This window comes from Balearica regulorum, chromosome 5 (assembly GCF_011004875.1).
Source record: "Balearica regulorum gibbericeps isolate bBalReg1 chromosome 5, bBalReg1.pri, whole genome shotgun sequence".
Taxonomy (NCBI): Eukaryota; Metazoa; Chordata; class Aves; order Gruiformes; family Gruidae; genus Balearica; species Balearica regulorum.
Genome location: NC_046188.1, coordinates 27,914,847 through 27,939,883, shown reverse-complemented (window position 1 = coordinate 27,939,883; position 25,037 = coordinate 27,914,847). Strand labels below are relative to the sequence as shown.

Genomic DNA, 25,037 nt, shown 5'->3' with positions numbered 1-25,037 from the left:
CTGCTGTAAAAAAAGTCGGCAATGAACCGCGGGCCGGGCTGGGAGGAGGAAACCCCGCTCCGGGGCCCCGGCCGGTGCCGGGCATCGCCGCCCTAAACGAAAAGTCGGGGAGCCTCCAGAGACGGGGGGCTCCGGGCTCACCCTTCCCCTAAGAATATACAGCGAGATGCTTGCAGCAAACTTTATTCGCCGTTTACGGGCGCACGTGGGGAAAAATAAACGAACTTGAAAGTGAAATTCCGCCGGCGCTATCAAGACAAGTATTTCAACTTTTATGGCACAGAAGGTAATCCTACGAAAAAATCCCAATAGTAAAAAATACACTTCTCCGCCGGGAAAAATTTATTTGCAAAAAATTATTTTATTAGTCGCTGGACGAATAAGCTATTTTAAAATAAACTAGGTCGCTAGGATTATTATTAATTTTTAACAGGAATCTCTCGAAAAGGAGCAGGAGGAGCGGAGGCTTTACAAAATTAGAGCCGCACCCGGCATCCGCGCCCTCGGGTGAGACCGGCGGAGGGGAGGGCGGCCCGGGCGAGCTTCGTCCCGGCCGGCCGCGCTGCCCGCCTGCCCGCCGCCGCCGCCCCGGAGCCGCGCTCCGCCACCCGGCCCGGCCGAGCCCGGCAGCCGCGGTGCCCCGGCGCGCCCCGGCGCCTTCCCCGCGCTAGGAGCCCGGGGCTGGGGCGGGCATCCCTGCGCCCGTGGGATGAGTCCGGCCCTGGAGGGCGAAGCGCCGCTGTCACCATCCCCAGGAGACGACGGCGGGGTGCCCTAAGTGCTGGTAAGCGGGGAAGACGCCGAGAGCGGCGGCGGGCGGGCAGGCTCGGTAGCCCTGCAGGGCGAGGGCAGCCTGGGCGCTGCAGCCCGCCAGGGCGCAGCCCAGCTTGGGGCGGGCAGCGGGCGGCGGGGGGCTGGCGGGGCAGCCGCGGCAGGGCTCCCCGTCCCGCACCAGCACCGGCACCACCACCCGGCGCAGCAGGGCGGGCGGGCGCGGCGGGGGGCTGCCGGGACCCTCGCTCCGCGCCCGCTTCATCTTGTAGCGGTGGTTCTGGAACCAGATCTTCACCTGGGTGGGGGTGAGGCTGAGCAGCCGGGCCAGCTGCTCCCGCTCCGGTGCCGAGAGGTACCGCTGCTGCCGGAACCGCCGCTCCAGCTCCAGCGTCTGCGCCTTGGAGAAGAGCACCCGCCGTTTCTTCTTCTTCTCCTCGGCCTCCGAGCCGCGGGCGGGGAGCGACCTTTGAGTGGAGTCGGGCAAGCTCAGCTCCGGGCCGCTCTCGTCGGAAGCTGGGGACAGCGAGGGGGGTTAGAGAGAGGGGGCGGCCGGGGACGGGACACGGGGCAAGCACCGAGGAGGCGGCGGGCCGTCGAGAGCCGAAACGCCTCCAACAGGGAGAGCCCCGGCTGTTTACCGGGCCGGATTAATCCCAACAGTCAACAAGATGTGGGCTAACCCCCCGAATACATTAAACCTAACCCACGGGACGGAGCGGGCTTTCCCGCCGCCGGCGAGCGGTTCTGCCTCGGCCTCAGTCCCCGCAGGGGCACGGCCCCTTCGCCGCGCACAGCCCGGGGGTTTGCGGGCTGGTAGCGTTTGTGCTCGCTCGGTGCTAAAGCGCAATATCGGGCTGCCCAGTCCCTTCATCACGGCTTTTCTCCAGCCGCTCGATTACCTTAATATTTAACTCATCCCGCTGGGGTTCCCGCATCCATCCAAAGGTCGGTCTCCCCCCACGCACACCCAGGGATACATTAAACGCCGTATAAACGCCGTATTAAAGGCGGCACAATTTATGTCTGTGAGGTACCACCGATGTGCTACCTAGCTGGGTTTGTAAGCCGGAGCCTGCTCTCCGCGATGGCCAGTGCGTGGATCTAGGCGGTGGCGCCCAGGGCGCGCTCCGCGGCAGGCGGGGAGGCGAGGCACGGGGTGTGTGCTTAGCTCTCCTCCACGGTGCGTGGGGTGACCTGGAACCCCTCCAGCACAAAAAGGCAGTATTTCTTGCAACAGTGAAACGGGGCGGGGGGGGGGGGGGGGGGGGGGGAATAATAATCCGGGAAGCGAGCTTAAACGGTAAGCGCAGAGAGACGGGCGGACACAGCCTGAGGTTTTGCTTTCTGCCGTAGCTGGGAGCATGCACAGACCTACGGGGAAAAAAAATATCTTTTCTCTCTTAAGCTCGTGGCCGGGATGTTCCTGCTGTTTCATTGTTGCAATTCAGTAATATTCTATAAATTTCCCAGCCTGGATCCCCCCGATCTTGTAGGCTACACACGCTGGCGATTCGCTTCTTCGCATCTTCCCCAAAGGACAGGGGGAAACAAATAAAAAATAGCTCTGCGGAGATGGCGAATTCTTGTCCGTTTCATACTCACAGGGATAGTGATTTCTGTCTGTTTCTATCCACCCTCGGTACGGCGAGCCGGTGTAGTTCTCCGCTGAGTGGTGATGGTCAGAGGCTTGCTTTGTGCTATTAGCATCCTGCTCTGGTAAATCCAAAATGCTCCTCACTGTAAAACTGATCCTGCCAGATGTGGCCATGGTAGGTTGTGCACACACACACCCCCAAAAAAATATCGTCCCGATGCCCTGAACCCCCTCCCTTAAAAGCTGCGAAGAAAGGACTGCGCCCAGTTACTGGGGAATCTCCTGGCTCAAGAGGACCTTCCCTTCCATCGCCACCTAACCCCAAATATTAGTGTCGTTTACAGAGGTGTCCTGTTTATATAAACAGTCCTCCCCACTGCAAACACTGCCTGCTTTCAAACCGTCCCTGTCTATAGGATGCTAAGTACCTGAATTAGTCAAGTGCTAAAGCCCTAATGGGAGTAGGTGTAACCCCCCCTCCCGCCACCCCCATGAGAGAATAACCCGTTACCTCCCAAAGACAGCAGGAAACAGGCTTCATCATTACATATTCTGTCTGATTAGCCAAAAGTGGGGACAGATAATGGTAATTGTTAGCAGTGAATAACATCTTGGGTGGCATGTGGATGACCAACAACCACCCCCCTCCATCCGCCACCAAAGCCACCAGCGTCCCTTCTATCCGCAGACAAAGTGAATCCTCCCAGGACATCCGCAGAGCCTGCCGAGAGCCCCCTCCCCGCTTCTCCTTCTTTATTTCTCCTCTCTCCCCTCTCTCTTTAAACCTGGAAGGAATTTAAGTCGTTATTTGTTTTATTTCCCAGGGCTGTTTGCCGTGCTACCTCCAATTCTCCCGCTTGTCATTGGCAGGCTTCCTACCCTCAACGGGGGATTTTTCACACCTCGGCTGAGCTCTCGGCGGGGAAGACTGGCGGGTGTATGCGTTGAGGGGATGGGATCTCCGGGGTTGGGGACTTTTGCCTGTCCTGAGCACGGTGGATGGAAGGGTGCTTTTTCTCGGGAAGGGTGGTGGCGTGAGCTTGGCTGGGGAAACGCGGGGAGCCGGACACACTCGGTCCATAAGCAAGAGTCGGGAGCAGGGGTGGTGGACGTATATATATATATATTTTTTTTTTAGCATAATTTTGCCTTGTCATAACACAAAGAATATCCCCTCGGGTAATATGTGTGAGTGCCTGAAACGATTCCAGCTGGGAGAGACGGAGAAAAGATCAAACACGGCGCGTTTATTTATCTGCGCGTCTCCCGTCCCCGCCGAGCGCCGCTTCATCTGCGAAAGCAGCAGCCAACAAACCCCGAACCCCGGGATCCCCCCGGGAGGAGGGGTGCGGATACCGGCTGGGCACGGCCCGGGGGCGCCCGGCCGCAGCTCTGCGGTCCCCTCCGCAGGACAAGCACCTCGCCGCAGCCTTGCACAGGGTGGCCCCGTTCCCCCCTCCCCGCCCCCGCAAATCTGCGGTCGCTCTTTGCCCAGCCTCGATGGCCGCCGAGGACTTATAAAAAAATTTATATAGAAACAAGAAGCCTGATGAGCCGTTCAAATGCAAAACCCGCAGTGGCAGGGCTCGGTTCCTAGCCGCAGGGCAGGAGCAGAAATGACGGCTGGGCGCGATTAGCTTAATTCACGCGGGTCGCGCAGCGTGGGTCAAGCCATGGGGGCCGCAGAGGGCGGGGGCGGGACACGGTCCCCACCCGCACGCCGCAGCGCCCGTCCCCATCGCTTCCCGCCGGTTTCGCGGGAGGGACCCGGCGCCCGTCTAGAAAACCAGTGGGAGGTGAGTCCGGCTGGATGGAGGAAAGCCTGGAGGGAAGGAGACACCTAACCTCTCCCCAGCAGATCCGCTTTCCCTTGAATGCCGGCCAAAGCCCATACTGCCCAGCCCCGTCGGGCAAACGGCGTGAAACGGCGTGATGATGCACTGAGGGCCTGAAAATAGAAACGCAGATACACACGGAGATACTCTTCTAGCCGGCTGCTTCGTTGTTTCAAATTTCCCTGTCCGAAGAGACATCTATAAGCTATTGTGTATAGATTATATTTATCTGTCGCTGCTTTCGGCCCCCCCCCCCCCCCCCCAGCCCCGCTCCCCCCTGCCTCCGGCCGCCGCCGCCGCCCCTCCCCGCCCTGCTCTGGGTGTCGGTTCTGGAAGCAGTTACACTTCAGGGGGAAAATGTCCATAGAGCAATAACAACAAGGGAGAGGCGAGATTTATATCGGCGAGATTTGTGGGCGAGATGAACGGGGCACAAGGCTCCATTTGGCCAACTTCCCGCATATTTCTTCGGGACTGGACAGGCTCCATATAAACGATTCCCAGGCCGTGATTACTGCAGCCACCTATCAAGCGTGCCTGGTGACAGTAGTTATCTTCCCCGCTCCAAGCACAGCCTCCCAGCCGTCCTGGGTGGTCGGAGCGAGGGGAGCACAAATACATGCCAACTGCTAGGCCGTGAACAAAAGGGAAATGTAGCCCTATGTCCCGGACCTGTTGGAAGCATTTGTTCCAGTCAAGATTTTGCATTTGTTCAGATCTGGAATAATAGGTGATTGACGCCTTCCCACAATGTGCTTTAACTCTCTGGGATAAATCGGAGCTTGTTCCTTGTTGTCATGGTTTTCAATAGGGTTCAATGGGATTGAACCACTATCGACTCTGCTTTACGTCTTCGGCAGCCCCGTCCATACAAATTTATTAGTTATGTCTTTTTAAATGAGATTAAATTGAAACGACGTGGCCGTCCTCGGCGGAGCGGCTCCTCTCGCGGCCGCCCCGGTCCTCCCCGCCCCCCCCCCCCCCCCCCCCCCCCCCGGCTGCCCGTGTCACCGGCGGGGCAGCCCGCGGCCGGCGGGAGGTGAGCGCCGGTCCGGGCCCCCCCCCGCCCCGCCAGGTACGGCCGCGCTCACCTGCCCGCCCGGCGGGCCCCTGCCCGGCCGGCAGCGCCGCTGCTGCCCCGCTCTCCCGGACGCCCCGAGTATAAAAGGAGGCCGAGAAGTGCTTATTAATATCTTGACCCCGCAGGCAAACATTTGCTGAATGCCTGGGCTGGAGCGGAGTTTCGGGGGGGTGGGGGGGGTGGGGGGCGCGGGGGGAGGCGGCGAGGGGAAAGGAGGGGGCTGGGGTTCAGAGAGCCACAAACTTATACAGTATCCGAGGTGGCTCTTAAGAGGAGTTTGCCAAGGACACTCTAAAGAAAGTGCAAAAACTTTGCGAGGAAAAAAAGTCAGGATGAGAGAGAGTCTACTTCAGTGACCTCTCTTAGCCTTTTAATCTATTTAACATCCTAAGCCCACACTGATGTGTAGAAATAAGTAAATGGTACTCTTCAAGCCTTAAGAGCTCTTCAGCATCAAATATTTGCACTTACTCTTAGAGTTTTTCTCAAATAGCGCAAGACACATTCTCCTTGGACGGGCCGAGCTGTCTAAATATACCTACGCATTGTTATCTGCGGGAAATAGTTCGCTTCAAAGGGAGAACGTAATAACCTGAAATGTTTCATCGCTCGGTTTGCTTGGGACCGACTTGGATACTTTTCAGCTGTGGCTGCCCGGCCTCATTTCGGGGTTTGCCGGTTCACATTTCATCCTCTCCCGCAAGACTTCGGCTTTGGGGCCGGGGGACCACTGTCCCCGACGGGAGCCCGGACCCGCGGTGTCCCCCCCCCACCCCGGGGACGGCATCCTTTGACCGAGGGCTGGATTTGCCTCTCGACCCTCCGCACAGGCCGGCGAGTGCCCGATAGCCCCGGGGCGTCACCGAGAGCCGCCTCTTCCCCGACGGCACCCACGGGGATGAGACAGGGCAAGCATTTCTCCGAGGATGTTACACCTACGCGGCAGCACCCACGCGTGTGCCCGACCAGCAGAAGCAGTGGGGCCCGCAGGGCGACCCTATAGCAGGTGACTCCCCGCCCCGCGGCGAGCCCGTGTCCGTGGGCCGCCGGGGAGAGACCATGCCCGTCTCCATCCCGTCCCTCCAGCTAAATCCCCAGAGGCACTTCGGGGTCCCCAGAGCGTTTAAATAATTTTTCACGCTTTCTGGAAGGTAAAGAAAAAAAAAAACACATTTAAAATAAAATAAAAAACGTTTGTTTCTACGGTATTAGCAGGGCGCTTTTCATCCCACTCGCCGACGACCGTGCTTCATTGAGGCTCATGTGAAAGAGGGCAGGCAAACGAGGAGCCCGGGAAACCGGCCGTGTCCCCCGCAGCGGCCGGAGCCGAGAGAAGTCGGGGCGCGGTGGCCGTGGCCCTCCGTGGGGATGTGCGGATACCTGTGGGGCAGCCCCGCAGCGCGGCCCGGGCTGCTCGCACCCCAGCACACTGCGGGGCTTTGAGGGAGACCGCGGGGTTTCCAGCCCGAGATGTGGCCCGGCCATTTTGGGTATCCCGGAGCTGAGTCGGACCGTCCCGTCGGGGCTCCCGCCGCGCTTTTGCCCGGTTCTCCTCCACACCGGCCCGGGGGAACCGCCGGGGGAACGGAGCTGCTAAAAAACACCTCTGACCACCTGAGAAAATAGTGGCTTTTTCTCTCACTCTCTATCTTTTTTTTTTTTCTTTTTCTTTTTTTTTTTTTTGAATGGGTTCATTTATTGTGCTCAGTGGAGGATTGCAAAGCAGATTTATCAAATCGATGTATGTGGGATGTAGAAATCGAGCATTTTCCTGAAATAGTTGATTGTGTCTACACCTCGAGAGAGGAGTGGGGGGAAAAAAAATAAATTACATCGATTCAAGTGGCCGTCTGGCTGTAGCTGATGTAGTCCCGGCTTTAAGGAGGAACTCTCCATAGCGCTGCGCCAGACCAGCGTAGGGCAGCGCTAAGAGCCCGGAGGTAGAAGCCCTTTTGCCGGGAGGCTTCCAGGCTGTGTTCCGGCCTGGATACGTTTGCATGTTAGGTTAAATCCTTGGGATAAAAGCTACCGAGACAGCACACCTCGCCAGGCTCACACCTAAGGGTCAGTTGATGTCTGAGAACTGAGACACGGAAAATGAGTGAGCTGGCAAACATCACAAAAAACCCTGTACCAGAGCTGGCAAATGAACCCCTGCCCGAGAGCTTCCTTTCTCTAGAATACTGGATTTTAACAATTTAATCTGGATAATACCATATTTGAGAGGGAGTTAAAGTCAGTATATTGACGTTCCTGAAAAGAAAACCTGACCTCACAGAATTCAATGTGAATTTTAGAATTTATTCTAAAACAGACAAGATACCACCTTTCTATAAAACCAAATAATCTTCTACCTCATTTTTCCAGTAACAAGCATTTCCATAACTTTACTCCCTTTTCCCTCATCATCTCCTGAAAAGAATATCTTTCCCTCTCAACAAGGAACCAGCTTTGAACTTTGAATTTTACTACAAGCTATTCTTTGTCTTTTTGCTTTGCAACTGACATTCATTATGGTATATTTTCTAACTAGGGAAATATTGTGGAAGATGTGGAATATTCCCTATGGGAAGAATCGGTTTCTTTATATTTCTGTATGTTGTATTTGTCTCTCTTTCCCCATAGAATAATGTAATTTGCTTTTCCCACTTCCTAATACTTCCTTACAATCTACATCTTTTTCTGCAGCACCTTTATTTCTTTTTTTCATGACTATTCCCTGATCTAAGTACATACATACATTGACTTTAACCTATTAAAAACTTAAACAAACTTTAACTAAACTTCTTTCTTTAATGGACAGTTTTGAAGATTCTTATTTTCTGGTGCACTAACTTCCATCCCACCCAAATCATGACTCCCTCTGTTGTCAGTCTTCTTTTGGTTTTACACGGCTCATTAATTAAAAATAAATAATAATTATTAAATCTGATACGTGCAAAGCATGCTATCCAAGGCTTACACTTTCTCTGAAACCCTCAATTTTCTATTCTGCATTTAAACAAGAGACTTTACTCCTTGAAACAGGGATTACCCACATCAGTGGAGGATTCAGTACTGAGCTTTTCATTTGCTCTGTGTGATCATCCTGGAGGAATTATTTTGCAAATTGACTGCAAGCAAAGCAGCAAGGGACAAGCCCTCCCTGCTCTCTAAGTTGTTTTGGGACGAGCTTGTGCAGGGCCAAACCAGCGTGGAGGTGAGCGGGGCTGCCCAGCTGCCTGGGCTTTCCTTCCCTCCGGCTCCTTGGAGCTCAGCTCTCAGGAAAGGCTGAGGGAAGGGGGCTTTTGCTTCCCTGTCAGCACACTCCCCTTGGGCCAGCGGGGAAGGGCCACTGGGGTTACCTGGGTGATGAAACTGCAGCAGTCGCTCAGTTAACAGCTGGCTGGAGTGCAAATTCTGTACCTACCAGCACCGCAACGCCATTCCCCTCCTTGCCCCATTTTCATCCCACACTCTCAGCCCGCATGGGATGTACGGGGAGGCAGGAGCAAGTTCCAGCTGAGGGGCAAAGCACAGCCAGGACTGGATGTGCTCTCGGGCCCGGATTCAGCTGCTGATGCTGGAGTGTGGGACCCTTTCCCCTCCCCGTTATAACACATCTGTGCAGGATGTGCAGGCTCCAGGGTGCAGGTGGTATGTCTGGAGCCCAGAGGGCAGCCAGTAGCACCGATGACCTTGAAAAGGGGCTGCTCTCAGGCAGAGGTAGCAGTCTTGCCCCAGATGCACCTAGTGTTTAGGCATCTAACTACCCTTTATTTTAGTGGGAATCAGGTGCCTAAAGCCCCTTGAGAGTCTGGCCCCAAAACTGAAGTGGGTGGTGCTAGGAAAATGGGGTGAATGGCAAGATGAAAGTCCTTAAGCAGTTGTTGAGAAACTGCACTAGAGGACAGGAGTGTCCCTGAGGGATGCCGTCCTCTTCTCCAGCACCATCGCCTTCGATAGACCTTCACAGAGACAAAAGGCATTTTGTGCTTTGGACAGCTTACAAGGATATATATTGGTTTTCAATGTATAATTCTTTGTCCTGCACTGTAAGATATCAATTACATTTTTAAGTAATCATTAAATTCAGATAGATATCTTCTATTGGTTAAATTCTATTGAATTCTGAGGCATAGCCTTTATTAGAAATTGGCAGCCAAAGTTGCAGACTTTTAAAAGGTTCTTTTACTATTTTCATAAGGCATTATTTTCTTCCTCTGTGACATGCCAAGTCACCAAGAGGTAGCAGTGCTTTGGCTAGGTGCACACCGACTGACTGGCCGTCACATGCACTGACTGGCAAGCTGGTTGCTGCCAAGTCAAATATTTGTTTCCTGTTAGTGAGTCAATAAGTTGGGCTTTTTCTCAAGCCATTAGGTTTCACAAACCTCCTGTGATCATAATTGGTTTTGAGACTTCTGATCATCTATCAAATTTGGTTGAGGCCTTTTTTTTTTGCAGATGACAGGCAGAAAATAAGATTGTGTGAACCTTGCACTTTGGGAAATCAGGCTAAAAAGGCACTCGTAGCTCCCAACTGAAAATGTTAAGGAAAACATGTCCCATGGCTGTTTCCAGAACTGAAAGATTTGTCTCTCATGCTGCAGGTAAAAAGATATTAACACAAAGTCAATTTTAAAATTGCAGTCCACCATTTCTTGCTACTCTCGGTTGAATTCTCCTTTCATTTCCACACTGTTGACAACAGCTGCTTTTAAAATGTTGAGTAAAGTAACTCTGCTGACTTCAGGAGAATTCAGCTGGGTGAAGCAGTGCTGGCTCGGGCATGCCACAAAATAAATGACAGAGAGGCTTTGGCTGTACAAGAAGTTACCATGAGGGAGTTTACAGAGGAAAGAGTCACTTCCAGTCCATAGCAATAAAAATTGGTTTTGATGTTTGACTGTACATGGGCCAAAGCCCAGATCCAAATGTTGCCATTTCCAAATGTGATTTAAAATCTGCATCTGGATTTTTCAGCTTTTCCTCGATTTGATACTGAGCTGCTTTTTTACCCCTACAAATGTATGTTGTAAAGGCGGCTGTTTCAGGTTTGTGTAGCAAGAGGCTATAGGTATGAAAGTGCATACACCCACTTTTGATTCTCATTGTTTAACATAATAGTCTTTAAATCTCCCAGTAGATGATTCATCTTCTTTTCTTCCTCAGTGTCTGTCTCCACAGCTCTCTTCTGGTTTTCTTCCCTTCTCTCAACTCATGATTTAGCTCTGTTTGCCCTCATTTTTCTCTTTCCACAGTTCCCGCTTTAAAGTTCATTTGCAGTCATTTTTCTGACAGTAACGTCAAGTGCTGAACACACTCTACTATCAGAGGTTGCTTTAAGAAGCCTTGAGAATATGTGGTAATTTCTCAATCCTGTTGCAGTTTCTTAAATGCCATTAATAATCAAAACTGAACAGCAAAGCTTCGAAAGATCCCTAAATAATCCCAGACTGGAATATTTGATTGTGAGACAATAGCTGAAAGCTTTTTTTTTCCAGATATGATTTATTTTAAGCTCACAATCAGAGAGTCTGGTAAAGTCACTGGGCCTCAATCTGCTGTCATTATGCATTCTTAGCCTGAAAGGGCAATGAGGACTCCAATGAGGCAGATATAGTTTGAGTCAGGTATAGAAATGTAGTGATTTATTCGAAACAGATGAAAATTAGTTTATACAGCTATTTTCACATATAGTGAGAAGATGATAACTTTCTCCCCAAGTTGTTTTCTTGAAGGTTCTTTTGCACAGCAATTATCAAAGTTCTGCTTTAGTAGGAAGGCAACATGGTCTGAAGGAGTATGTGTTAGATGAGAATGGAGGAAGGGCTGAAACCTAATTTTGGTTCTGCCGGTCTCATCCCACATGGCTTTGCTTCTTTGATCTATTTCCTTGCCCATAAAAATAAGGTTAGATTGTATTATATCAGCTATCTCATGCAACTGTTGCAGCTATACGTGGTGTGACTAGTGAGTATCCATATAGCGCATTAACCATATAAAATGACATCAAAAATTCTAAATAAACACTCATATGAGATTGTGGGGAAGGTATTTCATGATGAACTCACAGCTAAACCTGCACTATTGAAAGCATCTGTGCGTCATTCTGGACTTGTGTGTGTGCTTTTGTTCACTGAAGCTATTTAAATGGCCACTTCTCTTAAGGCAGAGAAGTTACGAATCGTGTGGAAACAGCTACCGCAAGAACTTTTCAAAAGAAAAGTTATTTGGGGATTTTACTCACCTGCAGACCCAGTGACATCATATTAAGTAATAGCTTCCAAAATGTGACTGCTGAAGTTCCCATAAAAGATCCAGGAGCGATTTCTCACAAAGTTTTCAGCCAGGCAATAACACTGTTAAAAAAGGAAAGAGTAATTTTTACTGTCGGGCAGAAATGAACAACGTAGGAAAACCCAATTTGCTTCCTCACCACTTCAGTCCCACTTGTCGGCGCGCTCCTCTCCCAGTGCAGCTCCACGCCGGCGCTCAGCTGCTGAGCACACGACCCGCTGCCTTGTGAGAAGTTAATGTTTATGAATACTCACAGACATACTTCTGGGTTTTTTTTTTTTTTTTTTTGGACTTTGAGTGGATTGTGTGATGATTTAGAGCCACGTACTCCCCTTGAGGTTAGTGTGGGCAGGGGCGGTGTGTACTGGAGAGCAGTTTGAATCCCTGTGGGCGCAGAAGCAGGGCAGAGTCTGCGTCTGCCTCTCGTCCTACAAAAACAGTCAGCAAACCCTCTGGCGGGCTTGTCAGAGAAGGAGCTGGCTCAGGCATCAGGCAAATCCTGAACACACAGGCTCGGTGAAAACGGGAGGACAGAAAGCCAAGGGGTTGGAAGAACACACAATAACTAATAGTGAATAAATGACTGCTGACCCTCCCCATCTCTGCCCTCCTTTTCAAGCTGATCTCAGAGTAAGGTTGTACATCAGCTGTTTTCTTTAGGAGTCTTTAGTCAGCTCCACATAGACAGTTTTAAACTCAGCTGAATCATCTTACAACTTCTTCACTGATTAGTTGTGTGTTAACATCCTTCCTAAATAAAAATACTTGGAATTAATATCTCTGGCAATCTGGTCTGTGATACTCTCTCAGCTTTTCGCAGGACAAATACTAACCACTTTAAACAGCTAGTCGTCAGTTCTGTTAGATTCAGAGCAGTTTACTTTTTGGGTACGGCAGCTAAGTGAGACCTCTCACTGAAATTCTCAAAGTTATGTTATTCCCAAAATCAGCTTTGGGAATATCCCTTCCTGCCTCTGGTCTTGGACATTGGATAAATATAAAAAACAGTTCCAAGATTTTCTCCCTCATGTTGCAGTGCTTAAGCCTACTGACAGGAAGGAAGAACAGTGGATGATTAATTTTAAAACAAAACATTCCTGCCAGCCCTCTGCAGCTAAATGGAAGTTGTGGTGACTGAGGCATTTATGGAGGATATTTCAAAGTGAGATATATTTATCCCATGACAACACTCTATTACCATGACATTTTGTGGTATACCTTTAATAATGAGTAACCTTTGTATAATAGTTTTCATATGATGGAATTTGTTACATCAGTGAAACAAAGCTACTTTACTATTTCTGGAGCAGACACATTCCAATCTTTTTTTTTTCCTTTTTTTTTTTTTTTTAATAATATGCTTTCTTTCCCTGTTCCTCATTCAGTCAGCAAAAACATCCACTGATTAACAATACAGTTAAAATTCCAGCTCACATAATTATTTGTATTATGCCCGACATCAAACAGATTTACAGAACTTAAAGTAATGATTAATAGTACTGACTTTAGAAGGCTGACTTCTGTGAATTCCGATCTGTTGCATTGATTTAGTAGCCATTTAAGGTTTAAAAAGTCAGCATAAGATTGCACAATCCATATATAACTTGATAAATATTTTAAGTTTCTTTACAGCAGCAGCTGGTTTTATTCTTTTAATCAAAGAAGTGTTTTATAAAGCTATTCCGTGCTTTGGTCCATAACAAATGTTTACTTTAGAGCAGGAAAAAGTTTGTCTGTGCTCATGTAGTTACATTATGCATGCCATCCTGCTGTACTGCTGGGGCAATTGCATTTGCAAATAGGAAATAAAAACGGAATGACAGAGGGGGAAAAACCAAACACTATTTGTAGAGCTTTATCTCGCAGACACAAAATCTCAAAGTATCTCTTTAGTATCTCAAGATACTAAAGAGAAATGTTTGAAAAAGGGATGTTAGGAATGATTCTTCAGAAATCACGATGATTTGCATCCAGCTAATGGCCGATGAACACAACCGTCTCTCGCGTTCGGACTTTAACCACAGGGAAGGTAGCGGCGCCGGTACTGTGAGGAGGCAGCGGGGCCACGTGCACAATGGCTGAAAGAGCGACCACCCAAAGTGATGCATTTCAGTATTGAGGATGCACAGAGACCTGTATCAGTTGACCTCAGCCTGTGACCAGCGGAGTAAAGAGTCACTAACTCAGAAAGGTAACTTGGGCTCTGCTTTCCAATGGCTTTGTAAATCAGCATAAGCACCTTATCACAAATGCAAAACTTTCTCGGTAACCAAGTGCAACTGAGATGGGATCGGGAGGCTGGGGGGGTTCCTGTGAGCAAATCTCTAGCGGCGTGCAGAGTCCCAGCTGCTCTTTTTGTACAGTACTGTCTGAAATGCCAGCAGCAAGCAAGCCAGACTGCTAGGACATATCGCAGTGCTCAGTAGAAAAGTGTACATGTGCACCTTCTGATTACTTGGGTCACCAGAATCAGGAGTCTCATAATCCGCCATCACGAGTCTTGAAATGGAGATGTAAAACCAGGGCAGAAATCTGATTTGTATGGTGGCAGCAAGGCAGTAAGAACACGCATTTTAACACCCACAAAAGCAGGTCTTAGCTTCCCTAGACCTAGAAAGGTATTTTGTGCCACTGGGTCCTCCCAGGCTACTTTTTCACGCTCTGAATAAGTATTCCACTTGGGATGCAGAGAAAAGATGCTGCTTCACTTAAATAATATTACAGCTTATTGTGTTTTTTGGTCCTCAGAGGGTTTTAATTTGTTTGGATGTGACAGCTGTATTGCAGCTGCAGGCAGAATATTCTCTGTCTTTCTTTAGTGTCAACAACAACATTTTTAGAAATTTCCTGTGCTGCCTTGTATGGCTCTTTTATTTCTTCCAGCTTTTATTTTATGTAATTAATCTTTGTATGCAGAGTGTTTAAGTTTGTGTTCTTCCTGCCTTATTTTTGATCCTCATATGTTCTGTTTGGTGTTTCACTTGTGCAGTAACTGCAACAGCAACATTCTCCCTTTTCCTCTTCCAGATCCATAAACTCAGGCTCCAGAATTTGCCTATGACTAGCATGTGAAATGCATGTTATATTTTGGGTACCACATCTAGTGAAGGGGGCCTGGCTCAGTGCATCTTCAGATTATTCTTCTGCATCTCCAGCCCAATCATTTGAGTTACACTAACTATAAATCATAGTAGTGCGATACAGAATTAGAGCCTGGATTTTTAGTCCATTGTGAAGATGTAAAACTCACTGGCCAGCATGATCTCTAATAGATTTTATTAAGATACTATTATATTATATTAATAAAATATAATAGCATTTATGCAAGGTGTTTATGACAACTCAAACACACCAAAAATCAATATTGACTAATAAGCTCTTAATACTCTTTTAAATAAACTTAGTGTCTTATCTTCCAAACAAATAAGCCCCCCAGTAGAAACTGAAAGAGAGAGATAAAGTACAGGTAGACCTATGAAAGCCAGTGAGTACTGAGGGGTTTTTTACATAAAGCCAGATTAAGAGTGTGTGTGTATATCTCTATAGCCCCGTTGGCTTTGTGGAGCTGCACGGATTTAAACCAGTGAAGTTGCTGGCTCTAGTTATTTTATTCCTTCCTTTATTGCCTTACCATGCCAGGCTTACAGAAGAGACAGGAGAAATGAAGGCTTACAACACTTGAAAATGAGCTGAAATTTTGCAGTGCTGGTTAAGTGTTTAACTGCTCGTCAAGGTTAACAACGTGTTTAGTGTGCACACATGAGGGAAATCTTAAACAAGTGGATTTAGAGAAACAAGCCCTTGCTAGATTGAGAGTATAAAGGTCTATAGCTACAAGTTGGAAGATAAGTGCTTGAAAATATTGCTATAAAAATAAACCATAAACCTCCATGACCAGCTTCGATAATGTCATGGGAGCAGGCTGCATGCCAAGAAACAGCAGGGAAGGCAAGAGCTAACGCTCCTCGGCGTCCAGCAGCACTCCAGCACGGACCGTCCACTCCCAGCCCGGCTGGATGCCCAAGTCGGGCTCATCTGGCCAGAAAATTGCATCACATAAATGGGAATAACAGAGAAGAGAATCAGGCACTACACCATCTAGACTCCACAGCGTCTTAGAAGGATTCTGCTAAATAGAGATTCCATAATCAGTTCAGAAAGTTCCCTCGCTCCCTTTTAAATTTTTTTTCTTATTTTTCTTCTTCCCTTCAGTGTCGTAACCATCCCGCGGCACGACAGCTGGCACACAGTGCCAGGTTACGGCTCCTGTAGTCTGCAATAATACAGGTCCACAAACTTTTATTGAAAAATCTGCCATGTTTGTCTGTTCCTAAAGAGCTGTTTAAAAGATACGCTTGTCACTACAAAGGTGAAAATACACTTGAGCTGGCAAAGGCAGAGTTTGTACTGGCATTTTGGGCACCAAAGCAGGAATAACAACATACTAAAGGCTGCAGCCTGGCCCTCCGGAGTGTATCGGCCGTGGGTTTTGTTCCTTCTACCAGTGGAAAAGACAGTGCCGGGGTTCCTGCTTTTTTCCTACCATCTTCTTGGTCTTTCCAAATTACTTACCATCCCTTTTCTCTGAGAAAACAGTAAACAGCAAGTGAGCAGCATGGTTTCTGTGTCTGTAGGTTTGAACTTCTCTTCCTCTCCAGCTCTTTGCCTGGGATGTAATCTGAGATATATTTTAGCCTATTAAAAAAAGAATCACTGTAATTAGCATTCAGCACCAATATTTTAGAGGAGTTATACAGTTCAAAATTATATATTTACATGAGAAACAATGTATTACTCTCACTGTAATCTTTGCTTAAGGTCATTACACAAGCAAATATTTTCAAGTATTTTCAGTGTGGGTTTCTTCTTTTTTCAGATATAATACCAAAAAAATTTGCTATAATGTTGCCCTTAAACATGAGCTAATTATAGTCACATTGTAATAGACAACCTGGCTCCTAGGGTCCTTTTGGGAAATGATATCCTGCAAACACAAAAGCTAGAAATGAACCTTTTTTTGAAAGCTGAGTTTCTTTCATGTTCATATGATGTCAGGACTTGGGGCTTTAAAGGAAAAAATCAAATTACTATAAATCTGTGAGACTCACTGACCCTACAAAGGCCTCATCCCTTTGCTCTGACAATATAAAATGCCTTTCCAGGGCATCTGCATTGTGTTTGTATCCACTTTAACATACTTTGATGTTCATTGGCAAAGCGAGGCCCTTAGTTTAAATAACAATCTGCGCTTCTATCTTTTACAGTGATATAGTATCACATTCCAGCCTTGAAGAATGAATGTTGTTCAGGGGCCTCAAATTAAAAGGCAGTGGAGGATCAGAAATATTGGCTGAGCCCTAAATGCCATGAGAGACCGTGACTTTTAGTGGGAATCTATGGTTTTAGGAAGGAAAAATTTGGCTGAGGTTTTCCTGCAACTTGGCTGTTTGATCCTGCTCAGAAAGAAAGACAAACTGAGATGACAGATGATTTTAAGTCCTCTAAAGCCATATGCTGAGACAAATATCAACCCTTGCTAGGTCCACTGGCTTGAACCTACAGCAGCAACATCAAATCCTTCAGGGAATGAAGCTCATTGTCAGTCCTCTGATAGTCCCATGGCAGGTGGGATGAAGGAGATCGAGCCAGTCTGACAGTGATTCAAAACTGAACACTGTGTTTTTAAGATCTCAGTAAAATGGGTGGATGGAAACAGTTCTTTTCCTGGCAAGTAGTGGATTAATGGCCCAGTGAACGATGGAGCTAGTAACATGGATGCTGACTAATCCCCTTTACAGAAGTCAGTAAGGAGCTCAGAGAATGAGGGCTCGTGGAAATGCATTTAGGTTTTTATTGTAAGTAAGCCACTGGGACCTCAACGTGGGAAGAGAACAGTGTGTTTTCATCCTTCCTGCATTTCTTTCTTTGTAACAACCTGAAATATTCCATGGCAGCATGAAGACAACAACAGAGAAAGGGAATCCCAGCAATGCTTATTTTAAAAGTGTCTTTCCTTCGCACACAAGGTCCTTTAAGACTAGCAAGTAAAAAGCTCTCATCAACCTTCCACTCCATTTATTTCTACGGCTCTGCAATGTGCTGCCCTTCCTTGCATCCTTCTGTAGTCCACTGCTGGCTCTTTGTTGTCTGGAGACTCACTAGGACTCTAGCATTTTACCTAAATTGCTCAGTGGAAAAATATCAGAATATTTCATTTTGTCAGCTTGAAGTGCTTTGCTTCTCTGTGGTTGAAGCACTTCAATTTAGCTGTAATATTTTGACTTTAGCAAAATAACAAAATGCCCTGAACTGTAAACTCTGAAGTCAATGCAAAAAGATTGAAGCTTGCTGTGGGTGTATTTTCAAGGCATTTCATGTCATGAGAAATTTTAACTTTTTCTTCTGACTCTAAGCAAGAGGAATTTCTTTTTTTTTTTTTTTTTTTTTAAGGAAAAAGAAGTTTCCCCAAAAATTGGAAACAGAAATTCCAAATTTTGCTCTGTTCTAACAAAAACAGTAATTGCCCAACCACTTGCTGGTCATACCAAAAATATAGTTGCTTCCCCCAGAATTTAGTCTTTTGATTATCATTGACCATACCATGATAATAGACCGACAGGTTCCTGTAAGAGAACTGCTCTTCACAGTGCAGCTGAGAGATTTACCTTTGATTTTAACCATTGTGGAAATTTGCATTTGTCTTTGTCCGACCACACTCCTCTTGGGTTTAAAACATTGCAGAAGACTGAAGAGACTCAACAAAATGAACTCTAAGGTAGCTTGATCTTTCAGCCTACCCAGATGAATAGCTGAAGCCTTGTTCAGACTCCCCGGGTCAAGCACACAGACCCATGGTCTGGCCCCTGCACACATTAGGGTGCCACCTGCCCCTCTCATAGGGTCCCCAAAGCACAGGAAACCACCCAGGGCAAAGACAATGATCTTTCCGTTTTGTTTTAGCCCTGTCCCCATCACACTGACCAACTCCCCGTCGATGCCAGTGCGTGAGCTTGCCAGACCGCATCTCCTCTCAAGCCCCGTGTGGCAGGTCGGGTAACTCTGGATGAGCTGCAAAGTCCATGCCTGGCACCTGAAAGGTCTCTGTAATTAGCAGGATAAATATAGAGCTTCAAGAGCATGTACAGAAGACAAGCCCAGCCTCATTCACTGATGTAACTTCTATCTCAGAGGGTCTAGAGGTTGCAATCAAGTTGCATGAAACGACCTTTGAGCTAAAAGTCAAGGCAACTTGTGTCATCCCAGTAGTCCATAAGCTACTTCCAAACCAGAGCAGAGATTTAATCTGGTTTTTGTTCTCAAGCAAGCAAAGCTACATAGATGAGTCATGCAGGCCACCAGGCTTGTCTTACAGCCTAGAAAAAGCTGAACTTACAATCCAACCTCTTCTAGACTCTTCTCTCTGGGGGAAAAAAAAAAAAAAAAAAATTTACTCCAGTAAACAACTAGCAATTGAAGAGAACCTACTGTCTGAAGCTGAGTGGCTGACTGCAGCTCATTAGGCTTCAGAGGGGTGAAAAGCCCTTTTGTAGGTCAGTGAAATAAGGTGTATGCTTTTCCTCAGCTGGTTCACTCTTTTCTAATTTCCTCATGACTCAATTCAACAAACACTGTATAAAATAAAATGCTTTAAAACCTTAACTGCAGTTACAGCTTCTATGGAACTAGTACTGCTTTAAAATAAATTGGACTGCATTTATCTTTGATTTCTGTTTACCTCAAGTCACTTTTCATGTAAAAAAAAGCATACATATGATCAAAACACAAGCAATTCTGATGTAAATCTGGGAATAATTAGAAATGCTGTAATTTTACTTTCTAGGAAGAATTTTAGCAAGCTTAGGAATTCTTGCTTTTTTTGACTGCAATGTGTCTTCTTGGTCTTTCAAGGTCACAAAAGTAGACATCAAGGGGTATTGTGAATTTCTGGAACTCAACAGCCATCCCATTCTCTGTCACTGAGATTTTCAGCATGGCAGATTGAGACCAAAGGAGTCAATGTGGCCAAAGATCTGTCCTCATTTCTGTAACGTAATTCATGACCTTTGAAAGAGGAATCAGCTGAGGCATCAGGTACAGAGATAAGGAGGGAAATCTTTATTTGTAGATACGGATCGTTGCTTCAAAATCTTACTATGCCCAAACCCAGCCAAATGTACTGCACAAGTGAGAGAACTACTAAATATGAAAGCATCAGTACAAAAATAAGGGAGACATCTTTGGTTCTGCTCATATCTCAATAAAATCAGTTTAAAGCCATAAAACTTCCTTCCTCATTGATGCCAGAAGATCAAGACCTTTAAGAGAGTGGGGAACTGGAGAGTGAAGAGGGTGAAAAAAGGTGCAAAGATATCCTGAAGAAGGACTTTTGAAATATCAACTCTAACTGGCACGTGTTTTATGTTAGCTTCACTTTCTTACGTGGGCAGGAAGCTCCCACTGGACTGAGCTCTGAATGTGCAAAGGAAATGGAGATGGTTGGAAAGAAGCAGGAGATATTGAACTCTGGGCACCAGGGAGGGAAAGAAATGCAGAATGAAGTCTGCACTTGCGTAAGCTGACTGGTCATGATTCATAGGAAAAAAAGAGGAGAACATTTGGGAGGAAAACTTGATAATTTCTTTTCTTTTTTTTCTCCCCATGAGCTGCAGTGAACACTGGAAATTTGGGGGAGGAGGGGGAATGAAAAGGACATTTTATGTGATTTTTTTTTTTTTTTTACATAAGCATTGATATTTTTAAATTCAGTATTAAATCGATGCTAGTCTTGCTGCATTCCAGTCCTCCAAAAGAATATTACAGAACTTAACCATGTTACTTATATTTTTGTAATACAGTATTTGTAAGCTCACAAAGCTTGGAGACTGTGGCTAAATTTTCTATCTTTCGCTGTAAGATTTTTCTTAATGTAGAGGTGTGTCAATAGAAAAATAATTTGTCGATGTACTTTCACATACAGCATAACTCTTTCCATGGTCCCAAGATGTTTTACATGATATAATATTTATTTATTTTAAAACTGTACTTTGCAGGAGTTTCTAAATTCTAACTAAAATATACATAATCCGCTTTCTGTGCTTGAAGAGGCAAAAAAATTTCTGATTTTAATTTTTAAAAAATATGTTTCTTTTAATATTTTTTTTTCTTTTTCCCTGGGGCAGAAAAAGATGAAAAAAAAATGTCAGTAACTTCAGCTTCTGAAAATCTCTAGTTTTGGATATTGGCTGTTATCACCAATAACCTGCAGTTCAGCTTGGGATCTCAAGCAAATACAAGCCAGCAATGTTCCCCACGGCCAAGACAGACCCCAAAAAGATCTCATATCTCTTCCACTGCCCGGAAACGGAGGACCTCTCCTTCTGCTGGGGGAATCCAGGTCTGAAGCATGGATGCAGGTGCTGTGCAGCAGGTGCTCCTGGGTCCAGCACTTGCAGGGTTGAGCAGCTCCGCCGAGCAGCTGGTGCATATATGACCAGCCTGTGCACGGTACGTTCAGCACATTGTGAATAGATCAGACTTACTGTAGTAAGTGGATAAGCCAACGGCGCAGCAGAGATGCATTTCATCTCCGGACACCCTATGCATGGTCTGCGCTGTTAATGTACACATATGAGTTGTCCAGGGCTTCCAACCATCTGGAAACTCCAAATAAGTGGCTAAATTCCTTTTCCATCTGGAGATCATTTATATACAACATTCATACTAGCTGTCATGCTGTTCCCTTATCTCTTGAATGACAGTCAGGAATGAGGAAGGCAAGAGGAATTATTTATATTCATTACTTTTGTTTATATTCCATATCAACAGAATCTTTTACATCACTGACACTCGGGATTTCAGTGGAGCCATGGGACAGACCTTCCCACAGGAGCAACATCTCTGCTCTGCTTTCTCTGCTCATGATAACCCCAATTTTTATCTCAACACCTCACTCCCAAAGCACCTGTGTAGGCAAGCAGACATGCAGTAAATATGGTGTCTTAATCTCATTTTTTTTGGCTTGCCCTTGATGGCATGGCAAGATGCCTTCTGGCCTTGGTAGTGTCGCAGCAAAGGGCGGCTCTTAGGACAGCACAGGAGCAATTATAAGTGAGCAGATTATGGGGATAACCCATCGTCCCCGTGTTCAGCTCTGCCCAGTTTCAAAGCCCGCAGTCGCACTCTAAGCAGAAAATGAAGCGATGCCAAAGAGTCCCCAGTTGGTATCAGAGCAAGGAGTGCTACAAACCAGCAGCTCCAGTTCCGGCAAAACTACGGTGTATTTGCCAGGTGATTCAGTAACATTTACAGGGAATTTAACAGAAAATGCTGTCACAGTGAAGCTCTGGCTGAGTTGTCCCTGCCACAGCCGAAAAGCAGTACACAGGTATCTACCCCCCTCTAGAGGTAAAACTCTGAAGCATCTGTTTAATGAGCAAAAGCACTTGGCTGATCTGAAGCAACTGCAGTGGTCCAGGCTCTCCGGGCTGCTGCACCACTAATATAGCTGTGTCTTGGGCTGCATTTCTTGCTGCAGAGATTGGATGCTCACATCTTCGGCGCTTCCCATCTGTAGAAACCCTGTGTGCCTGTTCAAAGCGGGTATAAACCCTCCGCCGGTTCAGTGGGATTGTAAATTACCGATCTCTGCTCAGGTGTAAGAAACTGTAAAAGGTTTCTGACTCACTGCTCCCCGCACAGAAAGAAAAGTCACCATAAATAGTGGGTTTTAAAAATGTTTCTTAGTATTTTGCCTTCTTTCTTTCAGTCTAAATCGTACAGCCATTGTCCGCGTCTGAAAGGAGTAACTATAGTTGGGGGTTTTGGACATTCATCACAAGACTGCAAAGTTTTGACTAGTCCTTAAGAAATGCAGCACATACATATATTTTATATATATACATATATATATATGTATGTGCGGAGCCCCTGTAGCTGAGCTGCTCTGAGCTCTACCCTCCCAAACAGAATCAGCAGCTCACAGGGACCCTGGAGTCACACAGAAAAAATGCAGTTATCACAATTGCTGTGCACAAACATGTCAGGTTTACCAGTACTGATGTGGAAATATGCTGCATGACTGTTGCAAACCCACCTGAAGATGGTGGGCTGGAAAATATTAGACGCTCAAGAAATTGTAAGATGTTTTACCCCAATGTTTCCCTAAAACGTGGAATAATGCAATGCAAAAAAAAAAAAATAAAAAAAATTCACATTATTGTGTTAAAAATGATTTGTTCAAAAAAGATACCACAGTGTTGAATTTAAGCTTTTCAGGGTTTGTTTGTTGGTTTTGGTTTTTTTTCAGAAGGTTCTGCTGCAGCCCTGAAGTCCCCTGAAGTCAAGGTGAGTTTTGCTGTTGACTTCTGTTCAGAATCGGATGGGAAGAAGTAAATAAGCACAGTTACAGTGTTAAGGCATGACCTTAATTTGGAGGACACAGGCAGGGTTCTCATGATTGGAAGGAGAGAAAGGCTTCGAAACAAGGTGTTTCATCAAAGTGCAAGTATGCAGTCACAAATGTACAAGTGTACGTTTCATTTGAACAGCTTCTGTTGCGAGTTTCAGTTATAGATTGCCCTGACAATGCAGGAATTTGTTATGGCCTTGTAATCAAAGTCTGTAGGTCTGTAAGTGTAGGTCACAGGGCCTTACTCTCCCTGTTCTCATGGGGGTCAGAAAGTTTGAAATGAGTGGGGAGAAGGTACTAAACTTCTGGTATGTGTCCCATTTTTTAATTCCCTTTTTTTTTGCAAGACCACAGAATCACAGACTACTTGAGGTTGGAAGGCATCTCTGGAGATTATCTAGTCCAAACCTAGGCCAACCCCACTCTTCAAAGCAGGGTCAGCTCAGGGCCGTGTCCATTTGGGTTTTGAATATCTCCATTGTGGAGAATCCACAGTGTCTCCAGGCAACCTGTTCCCTTTTTTGACTACACTCACAGTATTTTTTTTTCTTATGTTTAAATGGATTTTCCTGCATTGCAGTGAAAGATGAAACAAAGGATGCTGATGTTGCTTTTACCACTACAAGACATTTGTGAGGCAAAAGACTGTAAAGAAAAAAGTGTGTCCAGAGGAAGGGGAGCATTTGACATACAGCTGATCATCACACATCCGTCTCTTCTGTGCTAGCATTGTATATGTTAAAGAAGAGTCCTTTATGGTGCTATTTTTCCACAAGTTGTCTGCAAATGCTCATAGCTAACTCTGTAAATCCTTCTTACATGGTAAGTTATGGTCATTATTAAATACAAGACGTCACCTCTGGCAAGAGAGCTCCTAACCCAAAGATTGTTCAAGATCTGGAGATTATTCTGGGTACATGTTGTGACATGAGCTCTCTCTTCCACACACAAATATCCTGGGCCACTGCTGAAGACATGATACTTTGGGGTGGCTGGGCCTTTGATCTAGTGCAGAATTGTTCTTCCTCATACTTTTAAATGCTCCGGTAAATGTAGCACCACTAACAGTGTACTGTGAGATCAGGAAACCATGAAGCCCATTAAAACACAACTGGAACCAAGAAGGGAAGCAGGAGCCAGTTGTGTGTCCCAACAAAAGCCAGCGCTGAAGGAAGAGCACATACAGGCATGGTGCTCCAGCCTGGGCAGTCTAAAGTAAGAGTGTTTCTGCAATGGCTTTAAGAAAGTTGTGTTTGTAGAGTGCCTAGCTCACTGAGGTCATGGTTACAACCTGTAAATGCTGTTAAATCACCATTAAATCTCAACTTCCCTGAGGGACAGTCATTTTGCTGTTATGCTTCTGACTGGAATTTAATTCCTTGTTAATCTCTGAGTTTTAAACACAGTGAATCTTGTTTTATCAATGGTCTGCAGAAGAACCTCACTAGGTAACCTTTGGGTTACTCCCTCCAAATTCCTGGTCTAAGATTTCCTAACAGTCCAGGAAGAGATGCCCCTAGGCTTTGAATCACACTGCTTGCGGGAAAATGTGAACACTGACACAAATCCCCGAGAAAAGATGAAAAAATCTCTCAACTGACTTCAGTAAGCTTGGTGCGTTCTCTGGGATTACACATTCTGGCAAATATTGGGTGCCTTCCTATCAGATTTCCGTGCTTTTATTTCAGAAACCTCAGAAATTTGGGCAACAAGAGTGACTGCACTATCATCTATTGATAGGGAATTCTCAGTTTGCTGCTCAAGGTTGAGCCACATTTGTAACATTTATCTCATATTCACCATTAAGAGAAATTTCAGCTAGTCTTGGAGCCAAATAATTCAGTGGCTTTGTCACATCTATTACTCAAGTGTAGAAAGATGAAACAAATTCGTTTTGATTCGGTCAATCCGAAGGAGTATTTCTATGCCCCATTTAGCAGTGTACTTCTTCTGCAGTGTAGAATAAATGGTTTGAGCCTTTTCCTGGAGCATTTTTCCAGAGAAGAGATTAAACTAGGTACAAGTTCATGGTCTGATTGGGGGTATGGAATTCCAGATTGTCCA

At 46.3% G+C, this 25,037-nt stretch overlaps 1 protein-coding gene and 1 long non-coding RNA gene across 7 annotated transcripts; one reads left to right on the top strand and one right to left on the bottom strand.

Moving 5' to 3' along the window:
* Positions 1 to 423: 423 nt before the first annotated feature.
* NKX2-8 (NK2 homeobox 8) lies at positions 424 to 12,179 on the bottom strand. Of its 5 annotated transcripts, none has more exons than XM_075753965.1 (3): positions 3,211 to 3,771; positions 2,377 to 2,487; positions 424 to 1,287 (listed from the first exon to the last, which is right to left on the bottom strand). In XM_075753965.1, the coding sequence occupies exons 1-3, from the start codon at positions 3,230 to 3,232 to the stop codon at positions 743 to 745; spliced, it is 678 nt and encodes a 225-aa protein (XP_075610080.1). In that variant the 5' UTR covers positions 3,233 to 3,771; the 3' UTR covers positions 424 to 742. The 5 variants fall into 5 exon arrangements, 2 of the variants coding, with proteins under 2 accessions (XP_075610080.1, XP_075610079.1); XR_012835636.1 differs by lacking the exons at positions 2,377 to 2,487; positions 3,211 to 3,771 and adding exons at positions 11,517 to 11,628; positions 11,706 to 12,172 and having other exon boundaries at positions 1,157 to 1,287; XR_012835637.1 differs by lacking the exons at positions 424 to 1,287; positions 2,377 to 2,487; positions 3,211 to 3,771 and adding exons at positions 3,833 to 4,316; positions 11,517 to 11,628; positions 11,706 to 12,179.
* LOC142602020 (uncharacterized) lies at positions 681 to 25,020 on the top strand. Of its 2 annotated transcripts, XR_012835638.1 has the most exons (6): positions 681 to 784; positions 13,591 to 13,757; positions 20,746 to 21,070; positions 22,332 to 22,700; positions 22,872 to 22,909; positions 23,554 to 25,020. It is a non-coding gene; the product is annotated as an uncharacterized LOC142602020 (long non-coding RNA). The 2 variants fall into 2 exon arrangements; XR_012835639.1 differs by lacking the exon at positions 13,591 to 13,757.
* The last annotated feature ends 17 nt before the right edge of the window (positions 25,021 to 25,037 follow it).